Here is a 17038-nt window from a genome sequence, read left to right as displayed (position 1 = left end):
TCTCGCTCAGGACTTCAGTGACTGAAACATATCAAATGTGTTTAAGTTTATGGTTCATAATAACTCAAACACACACACACAAACACCCTCAACAGACAGTACTTTTGAAAGATGCTAGGGACCCAACTAATTTTTTTAAAATAACACTGTGTCAAAGGTTATATTTAACTCATTATTTAACAATGCCAGTAAGCTGTTTAAAAGAGAATTCAAACAATGTGCACAGACAGGCAATTGAAAATGCTGCAAGGAATTTCCAAAGAGATGTAAAAGCAGTCAGCATTCCATGGGGTGGTAATCATTGCATCCCACCAAAGTTCACTCATATTTCTATCCTCAAAAATCATTTGCATTACTCTGAGTATTCCACAACTCACAGAGTTGTCAAGTAACTTAAAGACAATTAAAAAAAAAAAAGCCCAAGTAACTCAGAAAGGTACACGGACAGGATATCTAGTAATTTTTTGTTCCCCATTTCAAAGTCTTTAGCAAGTTTTCATGACACTGTACCCCTTCTTTTTTAAAAAAAAAATTTGTTGCATTAGATTTCAGTGCAGCAAGAGTATTAACTAACCACAGAGACCTGAATTTATTTTGCAAGTCTAGCAATATATCAACTAATTATTTTGAAATCTGAAAGACAGATGGAAAGAATCTAACATACATCCTTTTCCTCTATGAACTGGACCCTAGTGTATCAAAACCACTGATGAGGAGAAGTCTCCTTTTTTAAAAAAAATTTTATTTTTACATTTTATTTATTTATTATTGTATTATTTAATCATTTTATTTTGGCAGTGGGTGGAGTTAATTAGGTTTATTTCATTTTAGAGGAGGTACCAGGGATTGAACCCAAGACCTCATGCATGCTAAGCATGTGCTTTACCACTTGAGCTATATATACCCTCCCCTGAAGTCTCCTTTGATGTCTTGATTCCCACAAATAAAGGGAGAAGTGATGGAGTTAGACTAGCACTATTTTGGAAACCCTAATAAATGAATGGATCCAAGCAGTCATGCAAAACAGCTGCTAACATCACAGAGAGGTACTACTTACCTTCTGTTAGTCTGAATTTGATCAAACCTCTGTATCTAACCACAAAATTAGAAAAAGTACAGAGGCTGGAGAAACATTAAGCAAGTTGAGGCTGTAGAAAACTCTGTAGGACGAATGAACTGGTTTCTTCAACAGATTTCAAGGGAGACAAAATAATGGTGGGAAAAACCTGTCAATTTACAAATATCTAAAATTCAGGACAACCAGTTGCTCTGTATGGAACTCCTTCGAATCCTGTGTAACCTGATTCAAAGAAAGTATGAAGAAAATTTGAAACAAGGAAGTGTGAACTCTAAATATTTGATATTAATGGATTATTAATTATTATAGATGTGATGTCTGTATTTTGACTGTTTTCCAAAAGGGCTTTATTATTTTAGAAATACACACTGAGATATTTAAAGATGAAATCATATGATGTCTAATATTTGCTGCAAAATAGTTTGGAAGAGAGATGGTAGAAACACAGCTGACCCTGAGCAGATTAATTGTTGAGGCTGGGTGATGGGTGTGTAGGGCTGCCTTATTCTCTGTTCTCTGGTTTTGTATATGTATGAAAGTTTCCATAGTAAAAATGAAAAGAAATAAACTTAAAGGCATTATAATAAACTTACAGTAAATAAACTTCTTTCACTTGATTTTCTTTAGTAGTTTATTACTTGTTATTTTCGAGACCTATATAACACTCTTTTGAGATTAAAGTATAGTATTTTCAAGTTTAGTTTCTAGAACATTTTACAATATATTTCAGATAAAATCATGGTTGCTGGCTGTGGCTTTTCAGAGATTTTGCCTTTTCTATTTGCTTTAGGGTTATATGAATTTGAAATTTTAACAAGTAATACTTTCCGTTAAAACAAAGAAATGCTATTCATGTAATTATTTGATCACCTGAAAGCTTTTTTTTTTTTAAGTCAAAATATAGTCAATTATAATGTGTTAATTTCTGGTGTGCAGTGCAATGTCCCAGTCATGCAAATACATACATACTCGTTTTCATATTCTTTTTCATTAAAGGTTATTACAAGATATTGAATATAGTTCCCTGTGCTATGCAGAAGAAATTTCAAAGCTTTTTAAAAGCCAAATAATTTTCCCTTCCAGTCTTTCCAAGGGAATAATCAATTTTTTGTTTGGTTTGTTTCCAGATAACCTTTTTCATGCTGCTCTCTGCGGTGTGTGTAATGCTGAATTTGGCTGGTTCAATTCTCTCCTGTCAGAATGCTCAGCTAGTCAACTCCCTAGAAGGCTGTCAGTTGGTGAGTAATGAAAAGCAAGCCTTTTGATAAAGGTCATAGGCTTTGATTTTGCATGAAAGTAATTTTAAAAGTAATTTTATTGTACTCTTGGGTTTATTCTGATGTATTATAATTGTTTAAGGAATTAAAGTTGAGTTGATTCATTTCTAAAAATTCTCCCACATTGAAATGTGTTCTTGTAAATCAGTTACTAATAGTATGAGTGTAGTGCTGTTTCAGAATAAATGTCTTTAGTAATGATTATTTTTTAGCATTTGTGGCATTGATTTTTCTCTCCACTGAATTTTAAATCCATTTTGTAAGTCGATTTTAAGTGCTGAGATACGTATCAGCTTGAGGCTGAGTGCATCAAAACAATTTAGTTCTCATTGTTCAACTGAAGAAAGAGGATTATCTTTTCAGTCTAAGAGCGTTGTGGACAGGATGCTGTGTACGTGGTGGGGAGTCGGTAAACAGTTCATTGGATGGAACCATCCCTCCATATAGTGACTTAGCTCCTGGTTCGGTAATGCAGGTATGTGGCTGCCGCAGAGATCAGTGTGCCTCATCCCATCCCGTGAAAGTGTATGTGACCCTCGGTATGACCCTGGGGCTAGGAATGGGAGCGACATCTGTTTCTTGAACTTAGAGACTACATGGGGTTGACTCTCAGAGCCACTCCCCCCACAGCTGTCCCTGCACTTGCTCAGCCTGTGACTGTCACTACTGAGAGGTCAGGGGCGACACTGAACTTCCTGAAGCTTCTCTGTAGCAGGGCCATGCCTCTATTTCTTGCGACTGTGTGTTCTGTTTACATATAGCATATATGGGGGAGGGTATAGTTCAAGTGGTAAAGCACATGCTTAGCATGCACAAGGTCCCGGGTTCAATCCCCAGTACCTCCTCCAAAAATGAATAAACTTAATTACCTACCCCTTGCCAAAATAAAATAGTTAAATAATACATATAGCATATATGATGCACCATTTATATTTCTTTTTCTTCTGTGAATTGACTGGGATCTTTACCCATTTTTATTTATTTTATTTTTATTTTTTTCTTTACTAAGCAACTTTTTTCTTATTGAAGTATAGTCAATTACAGTGAGTCAATTTCTGGTGTACAGCATGTCCCAGTCATGCATATATGTGTGTGTGTGTATATACACATACACACAGACACATATTCATTTTAATTCTTTTTCATTAAAAGTTATTACAACATATTGAATATAGTTCTCTGTGCTGTACAGAAGAAATTTGGTTTTTTATCTATTTTTATATATAGTGGCTAACATTTGCAAATCTCAAACTCCCTAATTTATCCTTTCCCATACCCTTTCCCTAGTAACCATAAGATTGTTTACTATGTCTGTGAGTCTATTTCTTTTGTAGATGAGTTCATTAGTGTCCTCTTTTTACTTTCTTTTTTTTTTTTTAGATTCCACATACAAGTGATATCATATGGTATTTTTCTTTCTCTTTCTGGCTTACTTCACTTAGAATGACGATCTCCAAGTCCATCCATGTTGCTGCAAGTGGCATTATTTTTTCTTTTTTTATCACTGAGTGGTATTCCATTGTATAAATATACCCCAACTTTTTACCCATTTTTAGATTAAACACTATCTTACTGATTTGTAAGAGCTCTTTATATATTGTGGTTTTGAGTCCTGTGGCTTATATCAGTCAAATGTATTTCCTGGATTGCTATTTGCCTTTTAATTTTATTTTTTGACATAGAAAAAATTCTCACTTTTGTGTCTTCAAATCTGTTCATGTTTTCCTTTGCAGTCTTACTTTGGAACCAATAAAAAGATCTCCCTCCAAAGATAATGTTACCCTGATAATTTCCCCTAGTGTGCTTTTATTTTTTTTATAATTAACTCTTTAATATCCTGGAATTTATTTGATGGATTTAACTTTTTCCTCCAAAATGGGTAGCTAGCTCTCCCAGAACTATTTCCTGAGTAACCTAATATTTCCCTGATGATATGAAATGCCACCTGAACATTGAGTCCTTTGGTGGCAAGTCACAAAAACTGATAAAGCCAAAGGTCATTTATTGGAAAGATGGTGGGACCTAGTGAATATCCAAGAGGTTAGAGATTGAGTCTGGAAACTGGCTGGTTCCAAAAGGGCTTCTGTGGCTGCAGAAGCCTGACCCCGGCTGGCAGCCTGCAGTGGGAATCCTGAGTGCCTCTGGATGCTGTTCTCCAGGAGTCAGCAATCCCAGTGCTCTTAACCTCTTTGTCCATTTGCTCTAGACTCAGAGTCCAGGGAGGGAGCATTTTGATTGGCCTGGACAAGAAAGAATCTGCTTAACTGTCCCACCAATGAAATCCAAGAGATAACTCCCCCAAACTAATGTGTTATTAGGAAGGGATGAGGGAAGGGAGGCAGGAATGTATGCTGGATACTCAAAAAAAGAGCCTTATTTACTCTAGCAGCATCATCATATTATGTGTGCGCACACACACACACACACACACACACTTATGACGGTTTGTTTACTTCTGGACTTTTCATTCTGTCTCCTTCCCATGTCTGTTTATACATATTCCAGAACAATACCACTTTATAAAAAACTGAAGTATAGTTGACTTACAAGATTATATTAGTTTTGATTGTACAATGTAATGATTCAATATTATTATAGATTATACTCCACTTAACGGTTATTATAAAATATTGTCTATATTCCCTGTGCTGTACACAGATCAATGCCACCTTAGCTACCTTAACTGTATATTTTTATAACTCCCATCCCAGACTTTAACCTACTTCTTAAAATGTTTCTTGCCTATTTTTAAAAGTTTAGTCTTCCAGATGAGTTTTGAAATTTTTTTGTCGAGACTTAAAAGGAATCAATTTGAAATCTGAACTGGAATCACATTAAAATTATAAATCACTTTTGGGGAGAACAGACATGTTAACAACACCATGTTTTCCCTTTTAGGAATATTGTGTGTGCTTTGGTTTACCCAAAATGTTTTTATAAATCCTTCAGTACAGTTTTTGTTTTTCTTTACTGTATCTCATACATTTCCATATCTGTGTCTTTTTCCTCTGTATAATTAAAAATTAACTAACTTTTATTACATATACTCTCTTTTCCATTTCAGACTCCTAGCATCGCCTTTCCGGAAGTTTTTGATGGATGGGTGGATGGATGGATGGATGGATGGGTGAGTGGATGGATGGATGGATGGATAAATGGAAGGGTAGGGTGGATGGATGGATGGGTGGATGGATGGATGGATGGACGGTCAGATGGATGGACGATAATTTATTTAACCACCACTCAATGAAGGATCGGTTAGGGATGTTTCTAGTCTTTTGTGTCACAGGACACACGACAGAAGACAGAGCAGGGAGAAGGGAGAACATCTTCCCATCACCAGGAGGCCCAGCAGCCCTACTGCTTTCACAGAAGAGGTGCCCGTGGGTGAAAAGCCAAAGCCTATTTTCAAACACGTACTTTTAGAACATCTTTGTTTTCCCAGAGGCCCAAGGCCTGCGTGCCAACACACAGCCCTCCTGATGAAGGCCCACTTCTGCAGGGCAAGGGAGGCATTTCCACATTGATCTGTGGTGTCCAAGAAAGCAGTGACACAGGGCAGAACTTTGAGGTTATTTTTCCATGTAAATCTGGACCAGCCCAGGCCCCACGTACCCTTCATTCATGTTGAGGATTTGCAGAGGAAAAGAGTGACTAAAAACAGTCCTTTTTTTTTACACCCATGCTTTATTCCTGACTTCTATAAGATTGAGAGCAAAGAGGATTGACTGGATGGGTCACCATTTAGTGCACTGTTAGCTTCTCAGAAGGGCCCTTATTAACTTACGGCACCTTCTAGCCTGGATCTCTAAGATTTAAAAAAATATTTAATTTATTTATTATTGTATTATTATTTAATTATTTTATTGTGGTGAGAGGAGGCGATAATTAGGTTTATTTATTTTTAAAGGAGGTACTGGGGATTGAACCCAGGACCTCGTGCTTGCTAAGCACGTGCTCTACCACTTGAGCTATACTCTACCCCCAGATTTTTTAAAATTCAAGAATACATGTAAAATGCAAGTTTTATTGTTCTTTTCAACCTCTGTGAAGACAGTCATACAGCTTTCCTCTTGAGTTCATTAATAGTGTGAGTTGCAGGAATAGATTTCCTACTGGTAAACCACCTTTGCGTAACAGAAATAGACCTTCCTCGGTCCCGGCATTGAAGGCAGATATATTATGCTGCATTTGAATTGCTCGTATTTTATTGAAGAGTTTTGTGTCGAAATTCATAAGTGAGATTGACTGACGGTTTACCTTTTGGGGCTGTCCTTCTGCAGTTTTCATATTGGTTATGCTTACTGTACAGAATGAACTTGGAAGAACTTGAAAGCATTTGGCTTGATCTATGCTCTGAAACAGCTGAAATAACTAGGAATTATCTGGATTTGTGGCATCTCAGGGAGTTGATTTGGCTGCTTTTAAATTTTTTTATTTGGGGAAACATACTGGGGTGATGGAAATATCCTGAAATTGATTAGGTGTTTAACACTGTCAGGGTACTAAACACCAATTAATTGTACACTTTAAATTGGTGAATTATAGCTCAGTAAAGCTGATATAATTTTTAAAGCCTTTTCATTGATTGCTAAATCTGCTCTTATTTCTAATGTTAAGTTTTGTTTTCTCTCCATTGATTTAAAGTAATCTGTTCATTACTAACCAGCTGTTAGTTTTATTAATCAAGATTACTTTTTTAAAGCTGTTTCACTGTGCTTTCTTAATCCTGTCCACTTTCTCAAGGAACATTTTGCTCATTTTCTACTTTGTATAGTTGGGTGTCAGTAGCACTACTGCATAGGTTTTCCTGTGGGTACTGCTGATACACAGTGCTCTCATTGAGTTATTTCTAAATAGTCTGCCATTGCTTTTTTGCTTTCCTCTTTCAGCGTTAAATTGATGTTCTTAATTTTCCAGGTGGCTAGATTTGGGGGTTCTTTTTTTTCTATCCTTTACTGTTAATTTCTAATTTCATTGCATGAGAGCATGTGGCCTCTAATTTCTACTTTTTACAATATATAAAAAATTAAAATTACTCAATACAGCAATAGTTTTTGGATGTGTTTTTATGGGCTTATGTAAAAACACATATATACATACTTTCAGTTTGTTGGGTTCAAAATTCATTCATGCATTTGTGTCTGTGAACGTGTCCATGCAGACAGAGAACTTCTTAAAATGTAAATTCACTCATGTGCTTCCATCTCACGTGGAACATGCGCGGTCTTCCCTGCTTTGTTCTGGCCCCTCCTGCTTCACCAGCCTTCCCTGTGCCCGGGCTCCCGCACCCTCCTCCTGTCTTCCCTTCTTCCTCTCTGCCTCCCCCACTTCTTCACCCACCAGGTGAGGCATCCCTCCACCTGTTCCTCCCAGCTTACTCTCCAAGGGATTCTCCCATCCCTCCCTCTGGCTTCCTGTGGTACAGCCCCTACCCCCACCACTCCCTGCACCCCAGCTTCCCATGCTGCCCCTGGGCCTCTCCCTCCACCCTGCCCCCACTTCCCATGCTGCTCTTGGTCCCCCTCAGCCTGCCCCCACTTCCCATGCTGCCCCTAGGCCTCCCCCACCCCACCCCCCAGCTTCCCATACTGCCCCTCGGCTTCCCCCCATCCTGCCCCCACTTCCCATGCTACCCCTGGATTGCCCCCCACCTCGCCCCCATTTCCCATGCTGCTCCACGGCCTGCAGGTGGTTTCTTCCCATCCTCCGGATTCCGGAGTAGGTGGTTCATCCAGAAGGGCCCCTCCTCACTCATGGGAGAGGCTCCCAGCCGCCGCTGGTCCCCGGGCGCCGTGTCAGTTGTCCTCCGAGTACTAGCGTTCGCACCTTCTGCAACTTGGCAGAGCAGCACAAGGCCGTGTCCCGGGCGGTGCCGCTCCTCCCCAGGGTCCCTGTGAGTGAGCCAGACCGTGGGTCCCAGCTGTGCTTTCCTAAGGGCCCGAGGAAGGTAAAAATCATTTTGGGGATTTTAAGTAAACATGCCATTTTAGGGTAATGACGATTAAAAAGCATTATAGGTTTTCAAATGCTTTTTAAAATGCCTCATCGTATTTTGTTTAATTTGAGGCTGCTTTTACAATGAAATGTACAGCGCCTGAAATGTGTTTTAAAATCTTGTTTCAGTTATGGCCTGATTCATTCTGCAAAAGTTTTGCATTTACTTTCACACATTTTTTACAGTTTTTAAATGAAAGCATAACAATCCTTTTCAAATGCAGGTCACTATAATATAATAACCGTGTGTTGATGAGTATATTTCTTAAAAGGCACTGTTTTTCCTTTGTTTCCTTTTTTTTAATACGAAATAAAAGATTACTAGGTTCTCATATTAAAAGATTCAGGCAGTATATAAATTGGAATAAAACTGAAAATCTCTCTCACTCTTTGCCTCCCACCCGGGCAGGTGTTTTGATGGAAAGCAGGTCACCACCTCCTCCTTTCTTGTCTGTTTGTATTTCTGATTGAAGAGCTTGATCTGGACCTCTGTCCCATGTGCCCCCCAAGTATGATGTGTGACTTCTGGTAGGTGGAGCCAGAGTGCAGCCCCTTTTCGTAAAGGAATTCACAAAGGGCTTTTAACAGAACCCAGGAGAACAGGAGATAAATGAATTTGTCCACTCTAGGGACCTCATATGAGTGAAATCATACAATATTTGCCTTTTTGTGTCTGGCTGATTTCACTTAGCTTAATATTTTAAAGATTTCTTTTTTCTTTTAATTGGTAAGTTTAGCCTATGTATTTTCTTGCTTATGAGAGGTGTTTGGTTTAAATCCTATTGACTCTTACATTTTATGTAATGTGTTCTAATTTTTACATTATGCCTCAGAACTGTAGAAATGCATTCTTCATTTTTTATAACTAACCTTGACTTGGCATGTGGCCACTTGTTAGGAAAAACAAATTTGACTCCTCACTGCACAGTGATTTAGTCTTCTATCAGTTTAGAACAGTCTCTGCAAGATTAACTCTGTCTCTTTCCAGAAGGGATTCAGCCCATCAGCGGATCTTCCCTGTCCATCTTCTCCTTTTCTGCCCCTGCTGGCATCTGGGTCTGGGGGGCAGTTTAGTGTCAGAGCAATAGGGGTGGGTGGGGTGGCACTTGCTGTATGCTGTCCTCCGAGCCCTTTTGGCCTGTACCAGTAAAGGCCCTGGCCCCCTCCTCCCCGGGCAAGCCTGTGCGGGCATCAGCTCCTGACATCTGGGGTCCTTTCCAGGGTCTCATCTCCAGATCTAGTGGCTTGGGGTTCTCCTAGCTCTTCTAAGGACCATTTGGGGCACAGACGATGTGGGGGCCCCTCATGTCCTCAGGTCCTTATGAGTGTAGGGGTAGGGGCAACATCTTAGACCCTCTTGCCCTAAATATGCCCTTTGTCACTTTCACTGCCTGGCAGCTGCCCCGTGTTAACTCCTAGCAGCTTAAAGACCAGGCTCCAGACACAGGGCACCAATCCACAGATGCTCATAAATGCATTTCCAGCATCTGCATCCTAGCATCCCTTCTCCCTCGTTCTCAGTCTGCTGTCAGAGTGTGAGGTGCTGGACCTCTGAGAAGGGACCCAGGCTGAGTTCTGACTGACCTCAAGGCATGACCCTCTTTCTTTCTGGAAACTCTGTTCTTTGGCCACATCCACTTCATCTTCCCCCTTGCCGCTCCTCCAAGCTACTGTCCCCAGGACTCTTCCTCTTCTCGGATCCAGAACTCGGACGTGGCAGGGGCTCAGGAAACACGTGCTGGATGCTGGTCTGAGCAGGTCTTTACAGCAGACTAAACATTCTGTGTGTGACAGCCCAGTTCAGTTAGCCAAAATCATCTAACAGATAGCTTCATGATTCGGGTATTGGTTTTAGAAAGTCATCTATTCTTTGCATGAGCCAGTTATTTTATTTTTTATTGCTGGGTTTATCAGGACCACAGCTTGAGATCCTCAGTGCCACGTTGTGGGGGAGGGCCTTGATTTGATGACTGTCTTGTACTTTCTAAAGCCTGTTAGAATTTTTTCTTGAAGCCTGTCACTGCATTTATTACCAGCACTCTAATCTCAAAATTGAAGGCATCCAGTAACCAAGCCAACACCAATTATGAAGCCACAGCCCTCCAAGGAGCCCCACAGTAACCAGGGCAACCCTGGTTTAGTTTCAGCGTGATGAATAATAAATTATGAGAGGACATGGCCTTAGGCAGGGGCTTTTGGAAACGCCTGGCTTTAAAGAGGAAAGGAAACTTGGCTGAAAGTACACAGCCCCACTCAAGCTCTCCTCCACCACCAGCTCCTTCGAGGTTTCCAATCTTGCTGAAAGGATCAGATTTTATTCTACCCGTCGTGGGTCAAGACTAGTCTTGGCCTCTCTTGGTCTCATGGGAAATTTAACATTTGACTGTTCTTTGTAGATTACATAGAATTGTGCCTTTGTAATAACACAGTTCTGTTTTTAATTCATCTTCATGTGAATTTGCCAGTAGCATCAGTGAACAGATTTCATGGCTAACTCAGCAGTTTGAAAGTTGACTCCAAACCCCAAAGTTTCCTAGCTAAGAAAGACTTTCTCAGCAGAATAAAAATGGATATGTTAAAAGTCCACCAGTGGTGGTTCCATGCAGATATCTGTCTGTCCTGTGTCCACTCCTTTCATTCGTGGGGTGATACATTTTTGCAGAGGCCGGGCCTTGAGTCTGGAATGTTCTGGGTGCCGGGAACGTCACAGTAACAAGGAGGAGAGATCCCTGTGCACCGCTCTCGGTCGAGGGGAGAGGTGCCTGACTGACAAGCAAACAAAGATGTCAGTTTCAGTGACAGGTAACAGTGCTACAGGGACAGAGCAGGAAGGTGTGATGAGGCGGCTTTTCTGAGCAGGTGACACAGGGGCTGTGCCCCAGTGATGCGCCAGTTGGAGTTTAAGGAGCCTGAAGGAGGCCCCATCTCTGAAGCCAGAGGGCGTGTGGTGCTCAGAGCTGGCAGCTTCCTTCCGGCTGTGTGTCCCTCCAGGTTCCGTGGACTTCGAAGTCCTCAGACCCTGTGCTTTCTCCCTGCTGGACTTGACCTCTGCCTCCGAGTGAGACCACTGGACTGTCCTCTGGTCGTGGCTGCACTTCACGCCCAGGCACTAGGGGACCTTGTCACGTCTCCCCAGTCTCCAGCCACCTGCTGGGTGATGTTTCCTCATCCCTGGATGGAGATCTGGGTAAAGGCCGGGGGGGGTGGGGGGGTGGAATTGATCACTGCCCCACCTCCCACAATCACTCAAGAAATGGAGCAAGAACTTGGAGGTTACCCACTGTCTGTCCCAGCAATGTGGACCCTGATGTGTACCCAGCACTCCTTGGGGGACCCCCAGGTACCAACATGTGTAGGCTTTTGTCTCTTCGGCCTCCTGAGCTGGGGCCTGGGGCCAGAGCAGGGAGAGAGTGAGGCGTGGGCAGGCGGCAGACTCGACCCTCTTACCCCCTCCTTGGTGCTCAGCTGTGCCGTCTGCAGAGCACCTGTCTGCATCCAGCTGGGACGGCCGAGGTGTGCAGGGATGAGGCACAGGCTGGGGAGAGACCTGGAATCCTGGTGCTCCAGGGCCAGCCTTGCAGGTGACCCTCTGTCCCCTCACCCTGGCCCCCCCTGCTGCAGCCAGGCCTGCTGGGCCAGTGTCGTAGTCAGCAGGCGTCTAGTACATGCTCCAATTGTGGTCTCTGGAAGGAATACTGGAGATTGAAACTGGCAGGTTCTTGAGGGTGTTAGCGGCTCACCTGACTGTAGCACCTATCACACGTGGTCCACCTGCCTTTGCACCCGTGTCTGCATCCCCCAGAGCCCGCTGCAGGCCAGCTGCCAAAGGGACAGACTCCCAAGGATGGAGGGTGAGGGTGTGGGCATGGAGATGCCAGGCCAGGCTTCCACATCGTAGAAGATGGAGAGCAGCTGGGAGGGCACCTCACTCCCTGAAAAGGAGAAAATATGACCCACGGGCTGCCAAGGGCGTGGCCAGACGCACACTCACCCCATCCGGAACCCAGCAGCCTGGTCGAGGGAGCAGCTCCCGCCGCCGCCAGCCCAGCGGCCTGGACTGGGGACTTCTCAAAAAAAAGCCAGGAACTGGGATTTTTACAAGACGTTCCCCAATTTTACCCTCAAATACTGCGTGAGCCCCGCCTCCCCCACCCCCACCACAAGATTAAAATAAAATAAAATAAAATAAAATAAAATAAAATAAAATAAAATAAAATAAAAAAGCATTGTTCATTTGCCCTGCCCACGTCCTCCCTCCCTTGGTTCTTACCTGAACCCCCCCAACCCCGCTTTATTAGGTATGTTCACATCACTGAAATGATGACCAGGTCCAGAGTCGTGAAGGGGTCTGGTGTTGTAGCAGTGTTACAGAACTCGGATCTGGCTGCTTGCTGCTCACAGATCAATACTGGAGAGAGGCGATGCTGATAGAATGGAAATAATCTGGGGAGATGGTGGACTCCGTGTCCCCCGCCAAAGACCATCTCCCAAGATTCTGCTCGGCCATGAAAGTTTTAAAGGGAAAAGACATAATCTCAAGTGACACTGAGATGGGGGTCAGAGTCGTCACCCCCCTCCCACTGCATGCAGGCCTCTCGACTTCTCGTGATCTTTCCTTAGGTGCTGTCTTGTTCACACAGTTGGTTCACGAGAGGACTGAAGGGGAAGCTGGGAAGAGATCTGGCCATCTGTTAATTACTTAGTCTCCGTTTCTACTTTGATCTAGGAAAGAACCAACAGGTCAGGCCAGGTATTGTGGGATCAGAAGACTGGAAAGGTGTTCTAAGGCCAGAGATGAGTAGGGCACAGGGGCTGCTCACAAGGACTAACTGGAGAGAGGCGGTTCTACCTAGAAACACAATAGCCCAAGAGCAGTGTTTCCTCGTGTCTGACTCTGAAGGTCACATACTATTATGTTGGATTAGAGACCAGAAAACGAATAAAACTAGTAAAAATATTCTCCTCTTTAGGTTGATAGTTTTGTTATGTTCTCGGAATGGACAGACGCTAGTTGACAGGCATTTGTGTCAAGAAATAGACACAATAATTCCAAATGGGGCTGCGCCTGATGGAGCCGGTGCGGGGTGCTGCTGCCCCTCCAAAGCTGGGGGCACAGAGGGGAAGCAGCCCCCCACTGCTGAACTTCTGCTCCCCTGGCTTCTCCCTGTGGGTTCTTCTGAGCGTTAACTGTGGAAGATGTGATGGATGTTCTTTTGAAGAGCAGGAGTAAGTGAAGGAAGGGAGGTGGGGGGCGGGATGCCCCTTCCTGTGGGGGTGGCAGCAGGCACCAGAAGGTTAACAGTCTGAGACGCCACGCAGGAGAGTCCATTTCATTTTTAAAAACACTCTTTGCCAAGTTAATTTGCCCACAGAGCGTCATTTAGGTTCCTTCCAATGTTTCTGTTATTCCAGACCCTGCTGCCTCAGAGTCCCAGTTGGGTCCCTCCGGAAGAAAAATGCTAAATGTACCTCATTTTCCCGTTAACCAGCACAATTGTTTTCAGCCCTGTCTCATTTCTGCCAGCCAAGTAGAGCTCTGCTTTGATTACACTGCTGACTAATGAAGTTGCAGAGTCTGGCCTGAAAAACGCAAGTCTACGTAATTAACAAAGTCGGGGCTGAAGATGAAGGCGCCCCAGAACAGCAGTCTTGTTTTCCTGCCCGACAGGGAGGCTGCCGCAAACATTCATAATTTACCAACTTATGCCGTCCTTGAAGGTGTCATTTGGTTTATTTAGTCATTAGTTTTTTAATGGAAGTACTGGGGATTGAACCCAGGACCTCGTGCACGCTAAGCACGCGCCCTACCACTGAGCTATACCCTCTCCCCTTGAAAGTATCATTTGAACAAAAGGGTCTTGTATAAATTCCCAAGACTGTTGAAATTGTTACTATGTCCTATGGAGATGTGACCTCCACAGAGGGCTTGTGATCCTGGCTGGGTGTTCTCAGGACAGTCACCTCCCTGGCAGGGATGCTTCAGCTGGTGCCATCACACTTAAGACCAACCTCACCCCTCGACCTTCTCTCTCGCAGTGGCACTCACATGATGAAAAATTAAAAGCTTGTGTCTCTGTTGGATTTATTACTCCACAAATGATCTGAGCATCTGTTACAGAGGCAACAGCTAAATTAATAAATAGAATATGATGAAATGAAGACCAAAATCAAGGTGAAATATCTGACGATATAAATAAAAAGTAGATGCTATTTTGTTCCCTAAAAATTCAGGAAAGGTTTAAAAGCTTAATTGTATGATTTATATAATAAGAGTTCTGTCTTCTGGAATTAGATATCTTTTTCCTTAAATGTTTTGCACACACACACACATATGATTTAAAAAAAAAAAAAAGGAAAACCCTAGATTCCCAAAAGATTTGTTGGCGTTTTAAGGGAATTCGTTTTTTGATTTTTTATGGAGGTACTGGGGATTGAACCCTGGACCTCGTGCGTGCTAAGTGTGTGCTCTACCACTGAGCTATTACCCCAACTCCCCAAGGGAATTTTTTCAATGCATCTTCCCCATCGACCCCATGATGCATGTTACAAAGTGCAATTACAGTCAGAAACCGTAGCAGCTCTTTGCCTTCATCAGCAACGTGCTTGTATTCTAGTGCCCCTTAATTATGTGGAAAGTGGAATTCGGAAACATTGATCAGTCACAGCCGTCATGCTTCCTTGACAGAGTAAAATATGGTAATGAAAGCTATGTAGGGACAAAAAAAATCTGCCAGCTGAAAGGTGGAAATTTAAATTGCAAAGAGTTTGGGAGGACTCAGAAGAGCAAGCCTGATGGGGACCTGTAGGGTCCTGGCCTCCTGAACCCACACCTGCTGGAGGAGAGCTGGTCAAGCCCAGCCTTGGGACCCCCCTGCCCCAGTGTCAGGCTGGGCGAGGGCAGGTGACCTCACACACAGACCCCAGCAAGTGACTGAGAGGGCTGACCGCCCACTGCCTGGTCTGCCGTCATCAGTCTCTGTGTAACCAAAGCTCTAGTTCCCATTTTCTCTGAGAAGATTTGTATAAAGAGTTCCAGTGAAGTGAGACACAGAGTACAAGTCACTGGCCCAAGGCCCGGGGCCCGTGCTGCCCAGCCCGGCCTTCCGTTCCCTGGCTACCCAGGAGTCTTCCCTGGCTCGGGGGCACTCAGGGTGGCAGCCCTGAGTCTGGGAGGAGAGAGGACAGAGGTTTTACCTCTCTCCGTGGAGATCAGGAAAGTTTACGTAACAGAGGAGGCAGCCGAGCTGGGCCTGAAGGAATGTGATTCCAAAAGAGATTGTTTTGGGGGGTGGTCCAGGGAGGGGACATTGCAATACAGAGTCCAAATGTCTCAGCTTGTCCTGGGAGCAGAAGCAGTCTGGTGTGTCTGAAACGCAGGTGATGTGGACTTACAAGTTCTAGATTCAGTCCTGGTTCTGACGCTGACCAGCTCTGTGACCTCGGGCAAGTCACTTAACCTCTCTGAGCCTGTTTCCTCGTTTGTGAAACTAAAGAATGGGAAGCTGTTAACGCAGTGCCCGGCTCACACTAAGCTCAGTGAGTGTCATGTCACAGCAGCACTAATCACAGCTCAGTGATTCTATGTGAGCTTCTAGTACTTTGTAAATATACACACATGTGTATCAGCGTATGTGTGAGTGGCCGGCTGAGGCAGAGAGCCGTGGGTGTACCAAAAGCCTGCTGGGATGTCGGACACCTCACACTTACACACTGCGGTATGCCAGATCACATTTCACTTGGAGAAAATACTGCTGAGATTTCGGTATTTACGTATTTTCAGGGGAAAGAGCCACATAGTTGGAAGGCCAGGCCTCCCTACTCCCATCGAGGGTCAGCCCACCTGAAACATTCCTTCTGGGGCTCGCAGGCCCCTGGTGAGGCCGTGGGGAGTCAGGCCAGGAGGGGCTGGCACGTGGGGCCCTGTCCCTGGCTTGGCAGGGAAGCGGGGGGTAACCCCAGTGCCTGACTGTGTTGCTGGGGAATAGGGGCAGGAAGGAATTCGAGAGCAGGGCATGATAAAGTGAAGGCAAGTTAATTTAGAGAGAGCCACACTCCATAGTCAGAGTGAGGGCCATCTCAGAAGGCAAGAGAGAGCGCGACACGACATGAGGTGTGGGTGGTGGGTTTCTATGGGCTCAGCAATTTCATATGCTAATGAGTAGGAGCACTATTCCAGCTATTTGGGGGCAAGGGCAGGATTCCCGGGAATTGGGCCCCCTCCCACTTTTGGACCTTTTGTGGTCAGCCTCAGAACTGTCATGGCGCCTGTGGGTGTGCCATGAGGCTCAAGGTCCACTCAGATCTCCCGCCGTCTTGGTTATAACCAGTTTGTCCTGTCCTCAACTGCTGTCATCCCTTCAGTGGTTGTGCCCTGCTCCCTCCCCTCCTGTCTCAGCTGGATGCACCCCCAAATCTGAGGAGGCCCCCACCACCTCTCTGGGCAGGAACAGGCGCCCCAGTGCCTGGTGCCTCCAGAGTCAAGAAGCACCTGGGAAGGGATGCAGTGCTGGAGCCGGGGTGGCAGATGGAGTGAGACGCACGGGAAGGGGGTGGCCTGCTGTCATCTGGCCCAGGGGCCCCGTAAGGCTGAGTTCCCAGCAAGGCCACAAGGGGAGACAGGGGTGCAGAAGTAGAGCTTTTTGGTCTCAGACTTTGTATGTCTGTGGCGCATGAATGAACATGAGAT

The 17038-nt window shown here is 44.2% G+C and overlaps 1 protein-coding gene across 4 annotated transcripts in view; it reads left to right on the top strand.

Moving 5' to 3' along the window:
• ENTREP2 (endosomal transmembrane epsin interactor 2) overlaps nucleotides 1-17038 on the top strand; it is a 273224-nt gene that overhangs the window by 213897 nt on the left and 42289 nt on the right. For all 4 annotated transcript variants that reach the window (XR_012502598.1, XR_012502599.1, XM_074353932.1 and 1 more), the window contains exon 3: nucleotides 2206-2316. Coding sequence is in view for 2 of the 4 variants with exons in the window: in XM_074353932.1 (XP_074210033.1) it covers nucleotides 2206-2316 (111 nt within the window). In the remaining 2 variants the exon portion in view is untranslated. The remainder of the gene's footprint in view (nucleotides 1-2205; nucleotides 2317-17038) is intronic.

Source organism: Camelus bactrianus, chromosome 27, assembly GCF_048773025.1.
Source record: "Camelus bactrianus isolate YW-2024 breed Bactrian camel chromosome 27, ASM4877302v1, whole genome shotgun sequence".
NCBI lineage: Eukaryota > Metazoa > Chordata > Mammalia > Artiodactyla > Camelidae > Camelus > Camelus bactrianus.
Note: the sequence above shows the minus strand (reverse complement) of the source record. Positions and strands in the feature narration are given on the sequence as shown.